We start from the raw sequence: 21,622 nt of genomic DNA on the forward strand, positions 1-21,622 counted from the left end.
GCTCTGTTATTTATTGTTGCTTAATGTTTCTCAAATCCTGGGAGATGTCAGCCTTCTCATGGTCCCCTTTTGTCTTTCCTCCCCAGTGGTGAAAGTGCCTATTATTAATCATCTTGAAGCATTGAGAGATGAGGAGCTGGAGGAGAGGAGGGAGAAGCGCAGGAAGCAGCTGGCAGAGGAGGAGGCCAAAGTGGTTGATAAAGCCAAGGAGGAGAACAAAGATCTAAGTGCACAGGTGAGGCGAGCTGCCATCTCTCTCCCTCTATTTTATCCCCTCCTCTGTGAGTCATGTCCTTACCAGGGTAGTTGAATCACTGGAATACTGCTCTGGAGTAACTTTTCTGGTATTGGAAGCTCTCGACTGTCCTCTGGTAAAGTGCTTTTTTTCTCTATAGGTTGCAGTATCTACAACCAATACTTCGGATCAATCTCCTGCAGGTAATTCTAACATTTTATATTAGTCTTCTCTCCCTCTAGCATTCTACTTTTTCAGGTTTCCAGGCGCTTACCATTTCTGCATGCATGGAAGAGGATTTCTTGTACCCTGTGGGGTGAGGTAGTAGATTGTATGGTTTTAGGGTTATACCCGATCTTGGAGATAACTATACAGTCTACTGTCTTTCCCACGGTGTGACTTGTCAACTGTGACCACAAGAGAGAGAAGGGGACTAGATGGATAAGGTAAGGCAAGCGGAGCAGTCTCCTATGGTGCTGTTCAATAAAGAATGCCACCAAGAGCCCTGAGCAGATCTAGCACTGCTCCTTATTCTTTAGGCTGCCAGTACTGTCTTCACAGGAAGGGGGGGGGGGGGGGAGCAAGCATTAACAGTCCTGCATAGGATACCACCAGAGTTGACCCTGAAGTTAGCTGTGGGCAGCAGTAGTTTGGGTGATACAAGGAACAATTGCATCCTGCCTACGTATGTTGTTTTATCATTTGGCATTTTAAACAGTGTCTTACCACAGATGATGAGCCGCTGCCCCAAAGTCATCTGTGCATATCTTGAGGCACAGGGACTTGAACTAGCCTGCAGCCTGATAGTGGAGTTAGTGCAGCATCCTTGGAAGCCGCCCTTGCTGGGGTGAGGTAGTAAGTTGTATTGTTGTGGGGTAGGGAATATTTTACCCCATTTTGGAGATAACTATACAACTTACTGCCTTCCTCTGCGGATGGTATTTGCTACTATTATATCTTGGGTACCTTTGCCTGAATGGTGGCATCTTGAAAGCTGAGTGATTGAGGACAGACTTCTTCCCTGCGGTGTGGTTTGGCAGTCCCCTGCCTCTCACAGCATTCCATGGTTTTATTGATCTTCTTCATTCTCTCAGACCAGGACTGTACTACCAGGCCTGAGAACTATCCGACAGCCCCGTCTGCCGAGGGCACCCCAACCAGCCCTAACCAGTCGCTGATCAGCCTGGATGCCTCCCAGCCTTCTCCAGCTGTGCTAGGGGAGCTTCCTCAGGAATTGCAGGTGCATTCAGGAGCAGAGGTAGCAGGTCAGCTGCTAATGCCGGTGGAGCAGGAGGACTCTGGCCCTGAGAGGCCAAGTGGGGAAGCAGAAGCCACACAGATGGAGTTATCGCCAGCTCCTACAATAAGTAAGAATTCCCCTAGCACCTTCTCTTTCATTTTTGCTAGAAAGAGCTGCTCTGAATCACAAGCAAGAATGCAGATCAAAGTCATGTTGCATGTCAGTCTTTTAAGTTAAAACAATTCAGGAATGGTTAAAATAAGACATACAGGACATACTTCTTAATTCATTTAGAAGCATCTTCCCTTCTAATTCTCCACTTTTCTCTCTGGCAGCCTCCCTTTCCCCAGAGCGAGCAGAGGACTCTGATGCACTAACAGCTGTTAGCAGCCAGCTGGAAGGTTCCCCCATGGATACCAGCAGCCTGGCCTCAGGAACTCTGGAGGAGGGAGTTGGGGAGTGCTCTGGAGCTGGCCATGTAGAACAGGCTGGAGCAGATATGGCTGGTAGAGAGACTTCACAGGAAGGCGTGGAGACTCCAGCTGGCAGTGCTGGGCTGGTGGAGGCTGTGCAGCACACAGTGGAGGGGTAAGGAGCAAGCTTAGGTAGGAATAAATCCTCTGAATGAGAATTGGAGCTGTTTGGTGCTTTGCACTGAGGAGGATGTCTGGCATTGCTATACTTCAAGGGTGGCAATGTGCCTGGGGAGCCTCATGTCTCAGGAGGCACATAGCAATCTCAATGTGTTTTCATTGGCATTTTGCTACAAGGGGGGGGGGGCATGCTTCTGAGTAAGATTCAGTAATAGAAATTTGTTCGTGATGTCATGTGACTGGACCCACTACTCTAGTGCATTCTAGGTCTTGGAATTTTTATCTCCATAAGAGAGGCATGATCATATGCTGTGTTAGAAACAAAAACAACTTGAGGACTATATCCTCTTTTCTCCCCATGGGATAATTCCATAGATAATCCTAAAATGGAAGGCATAATTATACCCTTTAAATACTTTGAAATTTGTGGATGAAATTTTGATTTAGAGGGAACTTTTGCCACAGATATAGTGGTGCGGTGGGCTTATATTTTCTTGGTGAAACAGCTAAAACCATTAGAATTGTCAACACATTGTTCTGTAATGCAGACTCTTGTGATTGGTGGTCTGGTTTATTATGCCCTTTATTTTCTACTTCCAACAAAATTATGAGAATACTTTATCTAGAACACTGTTGTACAATTACTAATGGGTCAAAGAAGGAATAGTACCCATCCTCAACTGGCTTGTTTTCATTGATTCCCAGTTCTTGAAGGGGTACTTTTCAGCCCATGTATCTTATAAGATTCAATGGGACTTAACCAACAATATGCCGTATTCCATTCAGAGGTATTTGTTGATGACCTCAACATTGACTGCTATTGGGAAAGTTTTCTGTAGTGCTAAAACCTTTTCTCCGAGGACAAGCAGGCTGCTTGTTCTCACTGATGGCTGACGTCCACGGCACCCCCTCCAATCGGAATCTTCACTAGCAAAGACGTTTGCTAGCCCGATGCGCACCGCTCATGCGCGGTCATCTTCCCGCCCGAACCGGCTCGTGTTCGTCAGTCTTCTTTTGTCCGCGCTCGGGACGGTCGTGTTTTGCCGCCGTTTCATGCCCCCCCAGAGGACCCTCGCGCGTCTTTCGTGTTTTCGGAGGGAAAAAAAGAGAGAGAACCTTTTTCCTGTATTTCTAGTCTTTTCCCAGCGTAAGTTTTCTTTCGCTATCGGGAGCGGCCTTGTTGGCCGCCCGCACGGGGTTTTTCCCTTTTTGTATTGGTGCCTCTTGTCATCGCGAATTTTGATTTTGCCGGCGCGATTTTTCCGCCCATGACATCGAAGCCTTCCAGCGGCTTCAAGAAGTGCACACAGTGTGCCCGGGTAATCTCGCTGACTGATAGGCACGCTTCGTGTCTTCAGTGTCTGGGGGCTGGGCACCGCCCGCAGGCCTGTAGTCTTTGTGCTCTTTTGCAAAAGAGGACTCGGGTAGCGAGATTAGCCCAGTGGAACGTTCTGTTCTCCGGCGCTTCGACAGCATCGGCATCTCGAGATTCGTCGGGCGCATCGGCGTCGGCAGCACCGAAGTCTTCGGAGACCGCATCAAAATTGACTGCATCGAGGCGTCCTCCTCCTGCATCATCAGTACCGAGGCTTCGGAAGAGTGCGTCGGCGGTACCGGGACCCCCTCTGGTGCTGATGTCGTCGGACGGTGGTGCTTTGTCTGGAGTGCAGGTGAGGGCTGTCCATTCCCCTGCTGGTGGCGGTGAGCCTTCGGGTAGGTCTCCTCCTGCCCTGAGGGCTCCTGCGGTACAGCACCCCCGGGATCGACCTTCTTCGGCCCCGGCCCCGAGGAAGCGACGTTCAGATTCAACGTCCTCCTCGGTACCGGGGAGCTCTGGTGACATGCTTCGCCCGAAGAAGTCGAAGAAGCATCGTCACCAGTCACCTTCCCGACTTGGTACCGGGAGCTCTGGGTCGCCGAGGGAGTCGGCACCCAGCAGGCATCGGCACCGGGAGGACCGCTCACCCTCCATCCAGGAGGTGTCGGTGCGCTCTACCCCGGACAGCCCGGTACCACCTCCATGCCCAGAACAGATTCTGACCTCGACGCCTGCACCGGCTTCTCAATCTTTTTCTACAGCCGCTCTGCACGAGAGTCTCCAGGCCGTTCTTCCTGGCATTCTGGAAGAGCTGTTGCGTCCTTCTCCGGTACCGGGGGTGCTTGCGCCACCGGTGCCGTCGAGTGAGGCGACAGCTGGCCCTTTGCCCGGGGTGAGGTCCCCGGTGCCGCTTGCGATACCGGTTTCGGCTGCCTCCCAGGTGGACTCCCCGACGACGTCGGGGGAGGGAGCTTCACCGCTGCCGGCCAGGGAGTCCACCTCTCGACGCTCCCACTGTGGCCGTGGTTCCACGGAGTCGAGACGGACACGGCCTAAGACACAGGTCCGTGAACTTGTGTCTGATACCGATGATGAGGCCTCGTGGGAGGCAGAGGAGGACATCAGATATTTCTCTGACGAGGAGTCTGATGGTCTTCCTTCTGACCCCACTCCCTCCCCTGAAAGGCAGCTTTCTCCTCCCGAGAGTCTGTCTTTCTCGGCCTTTGTCCGGGAGATGTCTACGGCCATCCCCTTCCCGGTGGTTGTGGAGGATGAGCCAAGGGCTGAAAGTTTGAGCTCTTGGACTATCCTTCTCCACCTAAGGAAGCGTCCACAGTACCCATGCATCATGTCCTGAAAAAGACATTGCTGGCGAACTGGACCAAGCCTCTAACTAATCCTCACATTCCCAAAAAGATAGAATCCCAATATCGGATCCATGGGGGCCCAGAGCTGATGCGCACTCAGTTGCCTCATGACTCTGGTGTGGTGGATCTGGCCCTGAAGAAGGCTAAGAGTTCTTAGGGAGCATGCTTCGGCGCCCCCAGGCAAAGACTCTAGAACCTTAGACTCCTTTGGGAGGAAGGCCTACCATTCTTCCATGCTCGTGGCCAAGATTCAATCTTACCAGCTCTACACGAGCATCCATATGCGGAATAATTTGCGGAAGCTGGCGAACTTGGTGGACCAGCTCCCTTCTGAGCAAGCCAATCAGTTTCAGGAGGTGGTCAGGCAGCTGAAGGCTTGTAGGAAATTCCTAGCCAGAGGGGTATTTGATACCTTTGATGTTGCGTCCAGGGCCGCTGCTCAAGGTGTGGTGATGCGCAGACTCTCATGGCTGCGTGCCTCCGACCTGGAGAATAGGATCCAGCAGCGGATTGCAGACTCCCCTTGCCGTGCGGATAACATTTTTGGAGAGAAAGTCGAACAGGTGGTAGAACAGCTCCACCAGCGGGATAACGCTTTCGACAAATTCTCCCGCCGGCAGCCTTCAGCATCTACCTCTTCAGGTAGACGTTTTTATGGGGGAAGGAGGGCTGTTCCCTACTCTTCTGGTAAGCGTAGGTACAATCCTCCCTCTCGACAGCCTACGGCCCAGGCTAAGCCCCAGCGCGCTCGCTCTCGTCAGCAGCGTGCGCCTCAGCAAGGCCCCTCGGCTCCCCAGCAAAAGCAGGGGGCGAGCTTTTGACTGGCTCCAGCAGAGCATAGCCGAGATCAAAGTGTCCGTGCCGGACGATCTGCCGGTCGGGGGGAGGTTGAAAGCTTTTCACCAAAGGTGGCCTCTTATAACCTCCGACCAGTGGGTTCTCCAAATAGTCAGGCAAGGATACGCCATCAATTTGGCCTCCATGCCTCCAAATTGCCCACCGGGAGCTCAGTCTTTCAGCTTCCAGCACAGGCAGGTACTTGCAGAGGAACTCTCCGCCCTTCTCAGCGCCAATGCGGTCGAGCCCGTGCCACCCAGGCAAGAAGGGCTGGGATTCTATTCCAGGTACTTCCTTGTGGAAAAGAAAACAGGGGGGATGCGTCCCATCCTAGACCTAAGGGCCCTGAACAAATATCTGGTCAAAGAGAAGTTCAGGATGCTTTCCCTGGGCACCCTTCTTCCCATGATGCAGGAAAAAGATTGGCTATGCTCTCTGGACTTGATGCTTACACGCATCCCGATACTGCCAGCTCACAGGCAGTATCTCCGATTCCGTCTGGGAACGCGTCACTTCCAGTACTGTGTGCTACCCTTTGGGCTCGCCTCTGCGCCCAGGGTGTTCACGAAGTGCCTGGCTGTGGTAGCAGCAGCGCTTCGCAGACTGGGAGTGCACGTGTTTCCTTATCTCGACGATTGGCTGGTGAAGAACACATCCGAGGCAGGAGCTCTATAGTCCATGCAGATGACTATTCGACTCCTGGAGCTACTGGGGTTTGTGATAAATTATCCAAAGTCCCACCTTCTCCCAGTGCAGAGACTCAAATTCATAGGAGCTCTGCTGGATTCTCGGACGGCTCGTGCCTATCTCCCGGAGACAAGGGCCAACAATCTGTTGTCCCTCGTCTCCCGGGTAGAAGCGTCCCAGCAGATCACAGCTCGGCAGATGTTGAGATTGCTTGGCCACATGGCCTTCACAGTACATGTGACTCCCATGGCTCGTCTTCGCATGTGATCTGCTCAATGGACCCTAGCTTCCCAGTGGTTTCAGGCTGCTGGGGATCTAGAGGACGTGATCCACCTGTCCATGAGTATTCTCGAATCCCTGCACTGGTGGACGATTTGGTCCAATTTCCAAATTCATCAGCCGCAAAAAGTGCTGACTATGGATGCGTCTCTCCTGGGGTGGGGAGCTCATGTCGATGGGCTTCACACCCAGGGAAGCTGGTCCCTTCAGGAACAAAGTCTACAGATCAATCTCCTGGAGTTACGAGCGGTCTGGAACGCTCTGAAGGCTTTCAGAGATCGGCTATCCCACCAAATTATCCAAATTCAGACAGACAACCAGGTTGCCATGTATTACATCAACAAGTAGGGGGGCACCGGATCTCGCCCCCTGTGTCAGGAAGCCGTCAGCATGTGGCTGTGGGCTCGCCGTCACGGCATGGTGCTCCAAGCCACATATCTGGCAGGCGTAAACAACAGTCTGGCCGACAGGTTGAGCAGGATTATGCAACCTCATGAGTGGTCGCTCAATTCCCGAGTAGTGCGCCAGATCTTCCAGGTGTGGGGCACCCCTTGGTAGATCTCTTTGCATCTCGAGCCAACCACAAAATCCCTCAGTTCTGTTCCAGGCTTCAGGCCCACGGCAGACTGGCATCGGATGCCTTCCTCCTGGATTGGGGGGAAGGCCTGCTGTATGCTTATCCTCCCATACCTCTGGTGGGGAAGACTTTGTTGAAACTCAAGCAAGACCGAGGCACCATGATTCTGATTGCTCCTTTTTGGCCGCGTCAGATCTGGTTCCCTCTTCTTCTGGAGTTGTCCTCCGAAGAACCGTGGAGATTGGAGTGTTTTCCGACCCTCATCACTCAGAACAAAGGGGCGCTTCTGCATCCCAACCTCCGGTCTCTGGCTCTCACGGCCTGGATGTTGAGAGCGTAGAATTTGCCTCTTTGGGTCTGTCGGAGGGTGTCTCCCGTGTCTTGCTTGCTTCCAGGAAAGATTCCACTAAGAGGAGTTACTTCTTTTTATGGAGGAGGTTTGCCGTCTGGTTTGACAGCAAGGCCTTAGATCCTCGCTCTTGTCCTACACAGACCCTGCTTGACTACCTTCTGCACTTGTGTGAGTCTGGTCTCAAGACCAACTCTGTAAGGGTTCACCTTAGCGCAATCAGTGCATACCATTACCGTGTGGAAGGTAAGCCGATCTCGGGACAGCCTTTAGTTGTTCGCTTTATGAGAGGTTTGCTTCTGTCAAAGCCCCCCATCAAACCTCCTGCAGTGTCATGGGATCTCAATGTCGTTCTCACCCAGCTGATGAAACCTCCTTTTGAGCCACTGAATTCCTGCCATCTGAAGTACTTGACCTGGAAGGTCATTTTCTTGGTGGCAGTAACTTCAGCTCGTAGAGTCAGTGAGCTTGAAGCCCTAGTAGCTCATGCTCCTTATACCAAATTTCATCATAATAGAGTAGTCCTCTGCACTCACCCTAAGTTCTTGCCGAAGGTGGTGTCGGAGTTCCATCTGAACCAGTCAATTGTCTTGCCAACATTCTTTCCCCGTCCTCATTCCTGCCCTGCTGAACGTCAGCTGCACACATTGGACTGCAAAAGAGCATTGGCCTTCTATCTGGAGCGGACGCAGCCCAACAGACAGTCCGCCCAAATGTTTGTTTCTTTTGATCCCAACAGGAGGGGAGTGGCTGTGGGGAAACGCACCATATCCAATTGGCTAGCAGATTGCATTTCCTTCACTTACGCCCAGGCTGGGCTGGCTCTTGAGGGTCATGTCACGGCTCACAATGTTAGAGCCATGGCAGCGTCAGTGGCCCACTTGAAGTCAGCCACTATTGAAGAGATCTGCAAAGGTGCGACGTGGTCATCTGTCCACACATTCACATCTCATTACTGCCTGCAGCAGGATACCCGACGCGACAGTCGGTTCGGGCAGTCGATGCTTCAGAATCTGTTTGGGGTTTGAATCCAACTCCACCCCCCTAGGCCCATTTTTTATTCTGTTCCAGGCTGCACTCTCAGTTAGTTGAATAAGTTGTTAGGTCAATCTCAGTTATGTCCTCGCCGTTGTGAGGCCCAATTGACCTTGTTTGTTGTTTTGAGTGAGCCTGGGGGCTAGGGATACCCCATCAGTGAGAACAAGCAGCCTGCTTGTCCTCGGAGAAAGCGAATGCTACATACCTGTAGAAGGTATTCTCCAAGGACAGCAGACTGATTGTTCTCACAAACCCACCCGCCTCCCCTTTGGAGTTGTGTCTTCCCTTGTCTTTGTCTTGCTACATACGGGACTGACGAACACAAGCCGGTTCGGGCGGGAAGACGACCGCGCATGCGCGGTGCGCATTGGCGCGCGAGGGCTAGCAAACGTCTTTGCTAGTGAAGATTCCGATTAGAGGGGGTGCCGTGGACGTCACCCATCAGTGAGAACAATCAGCCTGCTGTCCTCGGAGAATACCTTCTACAGGTATGTAGCATTCGCTTTCTGTTTTTCACCTCAGTATTGTGGAAAAGTCCTTTGTACGATGTTGATAGTGAACTTGGGGCTAGATTTACCAAGCTGCATTAATGCATGCTTATTAGGTGTATCACTATATCTCTGTTATTTGAATTCCAGTGCTATTAAATGTGTATATTTTTGATACTGTTTCACGGTAGTTCTATTAGGTTTCAATTTGCAGATTTCAAGTTTACCTCATTTATTGTATTTGTTTATTCTTGGTTATTTTACTGTTTCTTATGCTTTTAGCAAAATTATATTGTACATTGCCTTGGGTGAATCTCTTCATAAAAGCAGTTAATAAATCCCAATAAATAAATAATATATGTTAAACCATCTTTTTGCTATAAAATATATATGTTAAATAACCTTCATTGACAGTAATGAGTTCTGCATTAAATAATTTACATTAAAGATTAATGCAAATTAGTAGGCTTTTCAGAAAGGTCGTATAAAAATGTTGATGGCATTGAAGATTTTTTCCACCAATGACTAGGCTTCAAATTTTAGTACTGAATTGATGTAATGGGCTTTTTTTTTTTAATTAATGGTCTTGATTACTATTCGCACATTAGAGAGTGGCTTATAAGGTTTCATAAGTAAAATAAATGGAAGTGCTTTGAAGCAAACACTGAGTGACTAGCTGCTTTTCACTGATCCTTGTTGATTCTTTCTCCGAGGACAAGCAGGCTGAATAATCCTCACAAGTGAGTCGGCGATCTGCGCCAGCCCAGGAACTGGCATTTCAAATAGCAAAAAGTTTGCTTGAGCCTTCTGAGCGCGCCACATGTCCAAGTGCGCATGCTCCAAGTGTCTTGCCGCACGGCCACGCTCCTCAGTTACCTTTTTTCTGCATGAGGAGCAGTTGCTGTCTTCTGGTTCTGCTTCTTTGCCCGGGAGAGCCTTCAGTGGGTTTTTTTTGCGGCGTTTTGCCAGTATTTTCTTTAATTCTTTTTTGTTGTGTTTTGTTTAAAAAAAATAAAAAGCGTCCCTTATTTTCTTAGATATTTTTGTCCCATGTTATGTTTTCCTTTCTTTTAGTCACGGCCACCCTTAGGCCTCCTTGGCCGGGTTATTTCCCTTTTTGTGCTTTATTTTTCAGCACAATCGCGTTTTTTGACTTGGCTAGGGCAGTCTTCCCTTCCATGTCATCGAAGACTCCCAGTGGCTTCAGATTCTGTTCTCGGTGCAACTGGACCATCTCAGGTACTGATACCCGTTCATGATGTATTCAGTGTCTTGGGCCCGACCACAGCCCAGCTCATTGTGCCTTTTGTCTTCGTATGAAGAAAAGGACCTAACTGGCTCGAGAAGCCCAGAGAGAGAAACGTTCTGGGGCTCGGACCGGTCCTTTGACGTCGACATTGAGGGACGCATCGACGTCTGTAGTGGAGGTAGGCATGGCTGTTGAGAGGCCACGACACACTGGGAGTAGCGAGGCATCAAGTGGGTCTCCACCTGCGTTAAGGCCTCCTGCTATGCAGGCCCCCCGGGACTGTCTATTGTTGGAGCTGACCCGAGGTGACGGGATTCAACGACGTCCTCATCAGCACCGAGGAGCCTCGGTGAGGTGCATCGAGCGAAGGCTAAGAAGCACCGACACTGTTCTCCCTCGACACATTGTGCTTGGACCTCCGGGGCGCCGAAAGAATAGGCACCTAAGAAGCATCAATGCCGGGAGGACCTCTCCCCCTCCCTACAAGAGGTGCCGACGCGTCGGTCTCTCAGCAGTCCGGTTCCTGCTCCCAAGCCCTAGGTGACTCTCACTGACTGCATCAGTGGCCCTGCAGTCTTTTCTGATTACGGTTCTCGACAAGCGCATTTGGGCCTTGCTTCCAGAGTTTCTGGAAGGACTGCTGCGTCAATCTGCATAGGCGTCGGGGTGCTTGCACTTACTTTGTCGTCTGCTGCAGCTGTGTTTGGCCCTCCACCCACGGTGAGGTCCCCGAGCTCAGTGCTGCTTGCTTCTCCGGTGTCGGCTGCCACCTAGGTCGACTCCCCATCAACGTCAGTAGATGAAGCTTCACCGCACTTCATGCTGGGGTCGGCCCTTCGACATCGCCATCAAGACCTTGGGTCTTCGGCATGGGTTCTGTCTCAGAAGTCACTGAGGGAAGTGCTCTCCGACACCGAAGAGGAACGCTCGTGGGAGTCGGAGGAAGATACCAGGTACTTCTCCTCAGATGAGTCCTTTGGGATTCCCTGGGAACCTTCCCCTCAACCTGAAAGGACACTATCTCCTCCTGAGAGCCTCTCCTTTTCAACTTTTTTGCGGGAAATGGCTTTAGGCCATTCCATGCCTGTAGATGTGGAGGATGAGCCAAGGGCAGAGATGCTCGAGGTCCTGGACCACACCTCTCCACCTAGAGAGGCAATGACAGCTCCTTTACATAAAGTACTCAGGGAAGTCCTTATGCAAAACTGGGCATCCCCTCTGTCCCCATTGTCAGATTCCCAGTACTGGATCCACAACTCCTTGGTGGTGGACTCCACTCTTAAGAGAGCCTAGAGTTCTAGGGACTATGCTTCGGCACCCCCAGGCAGAGAAGCTAGGACCTTGGATTCTTTTGGGAGAAAGATGTATCAGGCCGCCATGCTCGCTGCCCATATTCAGTCATACCAGCTCTTCACGAGCATCCACTTACGGAACTCAGTGCGGCAGCTGTCTACTTTGGTCGATGCCCTCCCTCCGGAACAGGCCGAACATTTTTGCCAGCTGGTCAAGCAGCAGAAGGCGTGTCGTAAATTCTTGGCCAGATGTGCTTATTACACTTTTGATGTAGAATCTAGGATCTCTGCTCAAGGTATAGCAATGTGCAGACTCTCATGGCTGCGTGTTTCTGACCTGGACCATTCGGTCCAACAGAGGATTGCATATGTTTCTTGCCAGGAGGGGGAGGGAGGTAATCTTTTTGGAGAGAAGTTGGAAGATCTGGTTGATCAGATCAAGAAGCATACTGATGAAATGGTTTCTCTCTCCCGCTGGGCGCCTTCTGCTTCCACCTCCTCAACTAGGAGGTATTTTGGTGGGTCACGGAGTGCTTCCTATTTCTATTTTAGGCGTAGGCCTGCTCAAGCTCAGCCCCATTGTGCTCGTTTTCATCAACAGCATGCACCCAAGGCCCATGCTGCTCCCCAGCAAAAGCCAGGTATGGGCTTTTGACTGGCTCCAGACCAGCATAGCCACCGTAAAAGTGTCTGTGCCTGACGACTTACCGGTTGTGGGGAAGTTAATGGTTTTTCACAAAAGATGACCTCTCATAACCTCTTACTGGTGGGTTCTTCAGATAGTCCGGTTAGGATACACCCTCAATCTAGATTCCAAATCTCCAAATTGTCCACCGAGAGCTCATTCATTCACCTCTCCGCACATGCAGGTACTTGCAGAGGAACTCTCCACTTTGTGCAGAATAAAACGGGGGGATGTGTCCCATCTTAGACCTAAGGGCCCTGAACAAATTCCTGGTCCGAGAAAAGTTCAGGATGGTTTCCCTAGGCGCCCTTCTTACCATGATTCAGGAAAACGATTGGCTATACTCTCTGGACTTGAAGGATGCTTACACTCATATCCCGATACTTCCAGCTCACAGGAAGTATCTTTGATTTCGTCTGGTAATGCAGCTCTTCCAGTACCGTGTGCTGCCCTTTGGCATAGCGTCAGCTCCCAGAGTGTAAACAAAATGCCGGTAGTTGCAGCATTGCTACGCAGGCTTGGAGTGCATGTGTTCCCTTATGTCGGCGATTGGCTGGTGAAGAGCACCTCGGAGGACAGTGCTCAGGAGTCCATGTGGATGACTATTCAGGTGCTGGAACTATTAGGGTTCATAATAAATTACCCCATCCCATCTAACTCCGGTCCAGAAATTGGAGTTCATTGGAGCATTGCTCGACATGAGAACGGTGTCAAGCCTACCTTCCCGAGGCGCAGGCAGACAACCTTCTGCCCCTAGTGTCCAAGGGGCAGCAAGTCACATCTCGGCAGATGTTGAGACTCTTGGGGCACATGGCTTCCATAGTTCATTACACCCATGGCACGTCTGCACATGAGATCTGCTCAATGGACCCTAGCTTCTTAGTGACATCAAAACATGGGGAACCTAGAAGATGTCATCCACGTGTCCACCGACTTTGCACATTCTCTTCAGTGGTGGACGATGAGATACTATTTGACCGTGGGACGCTCATTCCAAATTGCTCAACCGCAGAAAGTGCTGATGACAGATTCATCTCTCCTGGAGTGGGGGGGCACATGTAGTTGGGCTTCACACTTATGAGCCTGGTCCCTCCAGATGACAGATCTTCAGATCAACCTCCTGGAGCTCTGAGCGATCTGGAACGCTCTAAAGGCTTTCGAAGGTCGACTGTCAAACCAAATTATCTTGATTCAAACAGATAATCAGGTTGCAATGTACTGCACCAACAAGCAGGGGGACACCGGATCTTGCCCTCTGTGTCAGGAAGCCACCCAGATGTGGCTTTGGGTGCGCCATCACAGCATGTTTCTCCAAGCCAATTATCTGGCGTGCATAAACAACAAGCCTTGCTGACAGACTGAGCAGGGTAATGCAACGTCATGAGTGGTCACTGAATATGGGCATAGCCCGCGAGGTCTTCCGAGCGTGGGGCACCCCCTCGGTGGATCTCTTTGCCACTCAACTAAACCACAAAGTCCCTCAATTCTGTTCCAGATTTCAGTCCCACAACTGACTAGCATCGGATGCCTTTCTCCTGCTTTGGGGAGCAGGCCTCCTATATGCGTATCCTCCTATACCTCTGGTGGGGAAGACTTTGCTGAAACTCAAGCAAGACAACAGCACCATGATCCTGACCGTGACAGATTTGGTTCCCTCTTCTTCTGGAGTTCTCCTCTGAAGAACCGTGGAAATTGGAGTGTTTCTGACCCTCATCACACAGGACAAGGGGTCACTGTTACATCCCAACCTCCAGTCTCTGGCTCACATAAGCGTTTAGAAGGTGAGCCTATCTCTGGACAGCCTTTAGTAATCGCTTCATGAGAGGTTTGCTCTTGTCTAAGCCCCCTGTCAAACCACCAGTGTCATGGGATTCACCCAGCTGATGAAAGCTCCTTTTGAGCAACTGAATTCCTGCCATCTGAAGTACTTGACCTGGAAGGTCGTTTTCTTGGTGGCTGTTACTTTAGCTCATAAGGTCAGTGAGCTTCAGGCCTTAGTGGTGGATGCAATTTATAAGTTTCATCACAACAGAGTAGTCCTCCGCACACACCGCAAGTTCCTGCCGAAGGTGGTGTCGGAGTCCATCTGAACCAATCGATTGTCTTGCCAACATTTTTCCCCCGTCCTCATGCCCATCCTGGTGAAAACAGCATGCACACCTTGGATTGCAAGAGAGCATTGGCCTTTTATGTGGCGCGGACAAAGCCCTTCAGACAGTCCACCCAGTTAGTTGTTTGTTTCTTTTGAACCCAACAGGAGGGGAGTCGCCATTGGAAAACGCACCATCTCCAATTGGCTAGCAGATTGCATTTCCTTCACATATGCCCAAGCTGGGTTGACTCTGGAGGGCCATGTCACAGCTCATAATGTCAGAGCCATGGCTGCGTCGGTGGCTCATTTAAAGTCAGCCTCCATTGAAGAGATTTGCAAAGCTGCGATGTGGTCTTCAGTCCACACATTCACATCTCATTACTGCCTTGAACAGGATACCCGATGCGACGGTTGGTTTGGGCAGTCGGTGCTGCAGAATCTGTTTGGGGTATAGAATCCAACTCCACCCCCCAAGGCCCGTTTTGTTCTGTTCCAGGCTGCAGTCTCAGCTAGTCTGTATGTAGTATCAGGTTGATCTCTGTTATGTCGTCGTCGTTGGGAGGTTCCAATTGACAGTTTGTTGTTTTGAGTGAGCCTGATTGCTAGGGATACCCCACTTGTGAGGATTATTCAGCCTGCTTGTCCTTGGAGAAAGTGAAGATACTTACCTGTAGCAGGTATTCTCTGAGGACAGCAGGCTGATAATCCTCACAAGCCCTTCCACCTCTCCTTGGAGTTGTCTCCTCTATCTCTCTTTTTTTACTCTTGACTGAACCGAGGAGCGCAGCCACACAGCAGGCAGGAAAACACTTGGTGCGCTCAGAAGGCTCTAGCAAACCTTTTGCTATTTGAAATGCCGGTTCCCGGGCCGGTGCGGATCACCAACCCACTTGTGAGGTTTATCAGCCTGCTGTCCTCAGAGAATACCTGCTACAGGTAACTATCTTCGCTTTATCTGGTTTCACACTTGATAATGCAATAGGCCAATGAAACTCAGGTTGAGTAAAATTGTGGATTTCTGATTCTTGTGAACCTTTTACACAATTCAGTAGTGTGTTTGTAACAGTCTTGTAACAGCAACCTTTCAGTTAAACTTTATCTGAAACATAACTATGCTTTTATTTAAAACAAACTCTATTAACTGACAACAGGAAAGCTGTGTGATATGCATACTAGTGAAGAATATCAATACAATTCTTATATCCCACATTTATCAAATATAGCTCTATACTGGTTACAAAAAAGAGAAGAAAAGGGCTAGGCATACCTAGGATAAGCAGAATAATTCTACAAAAATTCATACAATTTTAGTCCAATAAAAAAGTATCATGTTATTTTCTTTTCTATGTTTTATTTTACTTATATTGATTATCTCTATGTTTTATTTTACTTCTATTGATTACCTTTAAAAGTGGACTAACATGGCTACCACATCACTCTACATTTTAGCAGAAACATAATCTTGAAGCAAAGTTTTCAGGCTCTTCCAGAACAGCATATAATTAGATATCAATCTAAGTTAGAAGGGTAAATTATTCCATACCTTAGTTGCCTGATGAGAAAAAGTTAATTTTATGTATGTTCAGCTTCAGTTGATGTAGTCATGCCCCAATTCTGTACTATTTCCAAATAGTATTCCAAACTTGGTAGAAATTGTCCTCTGTCCAGAATAACAGGTATCAATGTAAGACCCTGTCTTTCAGGGTGAAATCAGAGATCAATCTTGTGCTGTATAGCAGAGAGGATCTCTCAATAGGCCCACTTAATGCTTAATAAAGGTGATTTATTTATTACATTTCTAACCCACATATACAAATTTCTAGGCGAGCGAGTTATAATACTTTCATACATTACAGAAGTATTTTGCTGGTCTTTTTCGAATTCCAGCAAACCTCTCCTTTCCTTAGCATCCTTCCAGACCGGCATAGTCAGATGAGGTATGCACTTCTATCAGCACATGGGTGCAGACTGAGAACTAAAGAATTCTGATGGAGCCTACAAGTTAACTGTACAGTCCCTCCCAGAGTCGGTATTAGTCTCCCAGCAGGTGGTAGAGGTGCGAGCCTATGCACTCTCGACTGGTCTACTAGGCCTAGGGATTCCTAGTCCTAGGAAGTGAAAAAAATAGTTCTGGGTTTGTAATTCATTCTGGCTCCTAATTTCTCTGCTTCTCTCCTGGGGTTCCTTCTTCGTTGTGTCAAACCCGGATGGCTGGGTTTCTTCCCCTTCCCTCCCTATACTCCCTGGTTCCTTGGCCCCAAGGAGTTCCTTTTTGTTTCTGGAGGCCCTTTTTGTTCCTTGGCCCTGGTGTTGTCTAGAGGCCTTAAGTGCCTGGGAGGTGAGGCTCATCTTTGTTCTGTGTAAAAATAAATAAATAAATAAGAGCAGAGTCTCTGGTTTGGCAGTGTTCTGCATTCTCTCTTTATTTTTTGCTCAGTTTGGCAGCACTCAAGCTTTGCCTTGCTGGTGGCTGATTTTCAGCAGAGTTCTCAGACTCTTCTCCTTGCTCCCACAGCTGTTTTGTTTCTACCTAGTTTTCAGTTGAGCTATAATTCCTTTTATGGGGGTTTTCTCTTCTGAACTAGTTTTATTCTGAGCTCCATTGGCCTTGAAGAGACCTTTTGACTCCCCCACCTCCCGAATCAGTATTTCCTGCTGTCCAGTTGGGGGGAGGGGTGCCTTTGGGCTTTTTCTCCTGACCCAGTTTATAGCTGGGTTTCAGGTGAGTTTGGGAGTGCCTTGTTTGGTTCTAGCTACTTTTAAAAATATAGTTTAAAAAAATGTGAAGCAGAGGTATATTTTGGATGTCTCTTGAGTTCCCTATCTTGCTTCCCCCCCCTCCCCTCCCCCCCTCAGACCATTGAAGCATTCTTTAGAGTTTGTGCTTTTATTTTGTGGCATATTTTTTTTGTCTCCAATGTCAACACTCTTGTCACTATGAGAATTCGTGTGCTTGTCTGCCCTCTTTCAAGGACAAGAATAGTTTTTCGCTTTTTCTTGTAGCAGACTAGATTATGTACAGGATAGCTCAAAATCTCCCCTCTCCTTTGGCTCTGGTAAGGTGTATTTTATTACTGCTTTCTTAAACCGGTCCGAAGTAAGCAGTATTTACCACTGCTTTATTCAGCTTTGCAGTGTTTGGCACCTCCTGAGAGTGAGTGCATTGAATTTTAATATTTCAAGGGTAACCATTAACAGTCCCTCAGCTTGTACTGCACATGGAACCGGAGCTTTAGCAGAGGAAGGGGAGATGTAACAGTCTTGTTTCATACATTACAGAAATATTTTGCTGGTCTTTTTTGAATTCCAGCAAACCTCTCCTTTCCTTAGCATCCAAGTTAATATAGATTAACTTGGTCAGACTTTGAGGACAATCAGGACATTTCAAACTAAATAAATGAACAGATAATAAAAGGCCAGTAGCTCCTTTTGGAGTAAGTACCTTATAACCTGACAGTTTCAGGTTTAACACTGGCTTGTGATGAATACCTAAGGATTTAGTGTTTAGACATATTGCAGTTTGGAATTCACCTTCTATGCCTGCCTTCTCAGGTGAAATTCAGAATGGGTTTAGGTCTTTGATTTTCAGAGGTGCTTTTGTTTCCAATGCACACTTCATCACAGTACATTTTATTTTGCTTCCTTTCTCCTAATGGTGGCTTGGTGTTATGAGGTCCTCAGGGATCTCCTAAATGAAATTTGGCCTGCTATTCCCAAATAAAAAAAAATAAAAGTATTCAGTCCTTCTTTAAGAGTACTGTTTAAGCTCCATTCGAAAGATTGAGACCAGCTTGCCTTTGTGACAATTCTTCCATGGATGCAGAGCAAATTCAGATATAAGTCTTTTCCTTTCTTTTTCCCTGAGTTTTGCTTCCTACAAAACAGGTTCATACTGTGGTCTGCATTTTTGATATACCTTGTCTCCTCCTGAGGAGGAATAGCCTGATGGTTAATGCTGTTGGCTGAAATCGCGATAACATCAGCCCCTGGGTCCGAATCACATCATTAAGTTGAGTATCTGAAAAGAGATTTAAATAAATAAAAATATATAAATAAGTTAACCTAGAAAAGTTAAAAATGTGAACCGGTGAAGATATTTGTGCAGGTTTCATTGCCATTATTGATTCTTGGCGGTGTGCACAACTGAGGTCACAAAAGAAAAGAAAATTGAATATGTATGTGGAGGTGAAGAATTGAACTGGTGGGAGTGAAATATATTGGAATGTGAATTTAATCCCACAGAGGAAAGTTTAGTTAATTTTGCCAATTGGAGAAGTAGGCTTTTAATATAGTCACATTTATTTATTATTTATTTTGCTGCATTTATATCCCACATTTTCCCACCTATTTGCAGGCTCAATGTGGCTTACAGTATAATAAACTACAATCACATTGATGGAATAGAGAATCAGAGAATATATAATAGATAAAGGTACATAGGAATATTATGGCAATCATATTAACGGAGAAGAATTTCAGAATTATTGCTATTAAGGTTCATACGAAAATTATGTTGATTAAGAAGTGAGTAAGTGGATAACAACATAATATAATATCAGGACAAGATATAATTGTCAGTAATTAGGATAAATGGATAACAACATAACATAATGATATCAGGACAGGGTATGATTGTCAGTAATTAGGATAAATGGATAACAACATAACATAATGATATCAGGATAGGGTATGATTATCAGTAATTAGTGTGTAAATAAAATAGGCAAAATAAGAGTTGCAATATAAAATTGTGTCTGGTGTAGTTTAGGAGTCAGATCGTTACGAGGGATCCATTTTGTACGCTTTTTTGAACAAGTCTTCAGTAGTTTCCGGAAGGTCATCAAGTCGCGTGTTTCTCTTATAACGTAAGCCACATTGAGCCTGCAAATTGGTGGGAAAATGTGGGATACAAATGCAACAAATAAATAAATAGTGGTTGGTATGCTGCTTTTTGCCTTGAGAGTCCATAGATATAACATAGTTTGTACCATTCAGGTGCCATATGACCTTGTAAGGTCCCTCCCAGTTAACCTGAAGTTTATTCTGATGTACTGGGACTAAAACAAGTACCTGCTGGCCCTCATGAAACACTCTGTTTCAGGCTTTACAATCATGCCAGGTATTTTGCTTAGTTTGGGCTGCCTGCAAGTTATCTCTGACAAACCCACAAGTTTTTCTAATCTCTGCTGCATTTTAACTACATGTTCAATTACAAGCGTGTCAGAGGTATCAACTTTCCTCTCCCAATGTTTTCTTATTAGGCCAAGGGGCCCTCTCACCCTCTGGCCATAAAGCAGCTGAAATGGGGAAAACCTGGTAAACTCCTGGGGTACTTTCCTGTATGCAAATAATAGATAGGGCAAGTACTTTTCCCAGTCTCGGTCTTCTGACTCCACAAAAGTTTTTAACATGTGCTTTAATGTCCCATTAAATCTCTCCACCAACCCATTAGTTTCAGGATGATATGGGGTAGTACATAAAGATTTCACTCCACAGTGTGCCCACTGATTTTGGATCAGCTCAGACATAAACTGTGTCCCTTGGTATGAGAGTATTTCTCGTGGATATCCTACTGGGAAAATATTTATAGCAGGACAGTAGCAACTTTCTTTGCTTCTATTGAGGATAAGGCTACCGCTTTCAGGATATCTGATAGCAAAGTCCACCACTGTCAGTATATATCTTATCTCAGTCCATTTGGGGACAGCTAGAGGCCCCATTATATCCACAACTATCCTCTCAAAGGGCTCACTGATAATGCGTAAAGGTTTTAGGGGTGCTCAGCAGTGATCTTGTGTCTTACCCACTCTTTGGCACACATCACAAGTTCGTCAATAGCTACTGCTCGAGATACTCCCAGCCAGTAGAAGTTCTGTGTCAATCTAGTGCGTGTTACCCCCTGATGTCCTGCTAGTGGAATATCATGTGCAATCTGTAGAAGTTGTTCTCTATATGCTTTGGGCACTATAAGCTGTTTGCCTGGTGTCCAGGGCCTGTTAGGATTAGTGAGATTAGTCTTTCTGTACTCCAAGCCCCCTTTCCATAGGATACGATCTTTACAAGTCTCATTGGTTGGCTGACCAACCCTCTGCCTCAGGGTTCCAGGTCAGGGTCAAAGTGTTGTGCTTCTTGAAAAACATGTCTCTGTCCTATATCAGTATCCATATCTGGAAGGGTCTCTGCTCGTGGCTCTGACAAATCAGGGTCAACAGTCTGCTCAATAGGTATGTTAGTGCTCTATAGGTATGTTAGTTAAGTCATGCTGTTTGATACTCACGGCCCCGGTCACTTCAGGAATTGGTACTGCTGGAAGCACCTGGCTCAGGATCTGGAACTGGAGAAGTGATCTCTGCTTCTGCTGCTTGTTGGGCCACCTGGGCCTGACTAAATGTCACCATAGCGGAAATGCTGACTCTGCTATCAAGGGTAATGTTCATTGGAACCATGTCGGTCCCACACAGCATTGGTACCAGCGTGTTTTTCATTATTCCTACGTCTCTGTTTCCAGGCTTTGTACCCCAATCCAAGAATGCACGAGCAAAGGGTACAGTCTCTCTGGATCCATTGGCTAACACTACCTCTGCAGTGCGCCCTGGAAGAATAGCATCTTCCGGCACTAGCGCTGGTCTTAACAAAGTCATTCTAGAGCCAGTGTCCACAAACCCAGCTACCTGGGTTTGATTCACAGTTACTGGGATGCTGTAGTGTTGTGGGAACCCATCTGCTTCCTTGCTTGATGAATGAACAGTAACTTTCTGTGCTGCGTCAACTACGTGGGCCCCCTTTGTGGGACTGGAGCCACCCAAGTAAGCTGCCTGCTTTGGTGCAGGAACTGAATGCCCCCACAAAAGCTGGAATGTACCCACGAAAGCTACCTGCTTTGGTGAAGGAACTGAATGGTTTTTAGTGCAGGCTTGGGATTGTCTGGTCAGTCCACTTTAAAATGTCCTGTACGCCCACACTGGTAACAAGGATATTCATGCCTGAAGTCTTTAGGTTTTTGGAGGGTTTGCGGACTGTCTCTGAGGTTGTAGGGATATTTGACTTGGGGCCTTGGCTGCCCTTATTTCCCGGCTGCTGTGGATAAGGGCAGCTTCTCTTAGCCAACCAGGGACTGTTAGGCATAAAGATGTCAGACAACTCAGCTGCCTTCTCTGGAGTACGAGGCTGGTGATCTTGAACATTGTCCCTCACCTGTGGACGACATCTCTGAAGAAACTGTTCCAGGACCATCAGGTTTTGGCAGTCCTCTAGGTTTTCAACCTCAGCTCCATTGAGCCACCACTGGTGCTGGTA

At 47.9% G+C, this 21,622-nt stretch overlaps 1 protein-coding gene across 1 annotated transcript in view; it reads left to right on the forward strand.

Annotated features, from left to right (window-relative positions):
• Positions 1–21,622, forward strand: part of HUWE1 (HECT, UBA and WWE domain containing E3 ubiquitin protein ligase 1) — a 1,034,695-nt gene that overhangs the window by 742,774 nt on the left and 270,299 nt on the right. The window contains 4 exon segments of the mRNA XM_030194273.1: positions 87–235; positions 396–438; positions 1,330–1,602; positions 1,811–2,063. Of these exon segments, the coding sequence (XP_030050133.1) occupies positions 87–235; positions 396–438; positions 1,330–1,602; positions 1,811–2,063 (718 nt within the window).

The sequence above is a fragment of the Microcaecilia unicolor genome, chromosome 2 (genome assembly GCF_901765095.1).
Source record: "Microcaecilia unicolor chromosome 2, aMicUni1.1, whole genome shotgun sequence".
In the NCBI taxonomy this organism is placed as follows: Eukaryota; Metazoa; Chordata; class Amphibia; order Gymnophiona; family Siphonopidae; genus Microcaecilia; species Microcaecilia unicolor.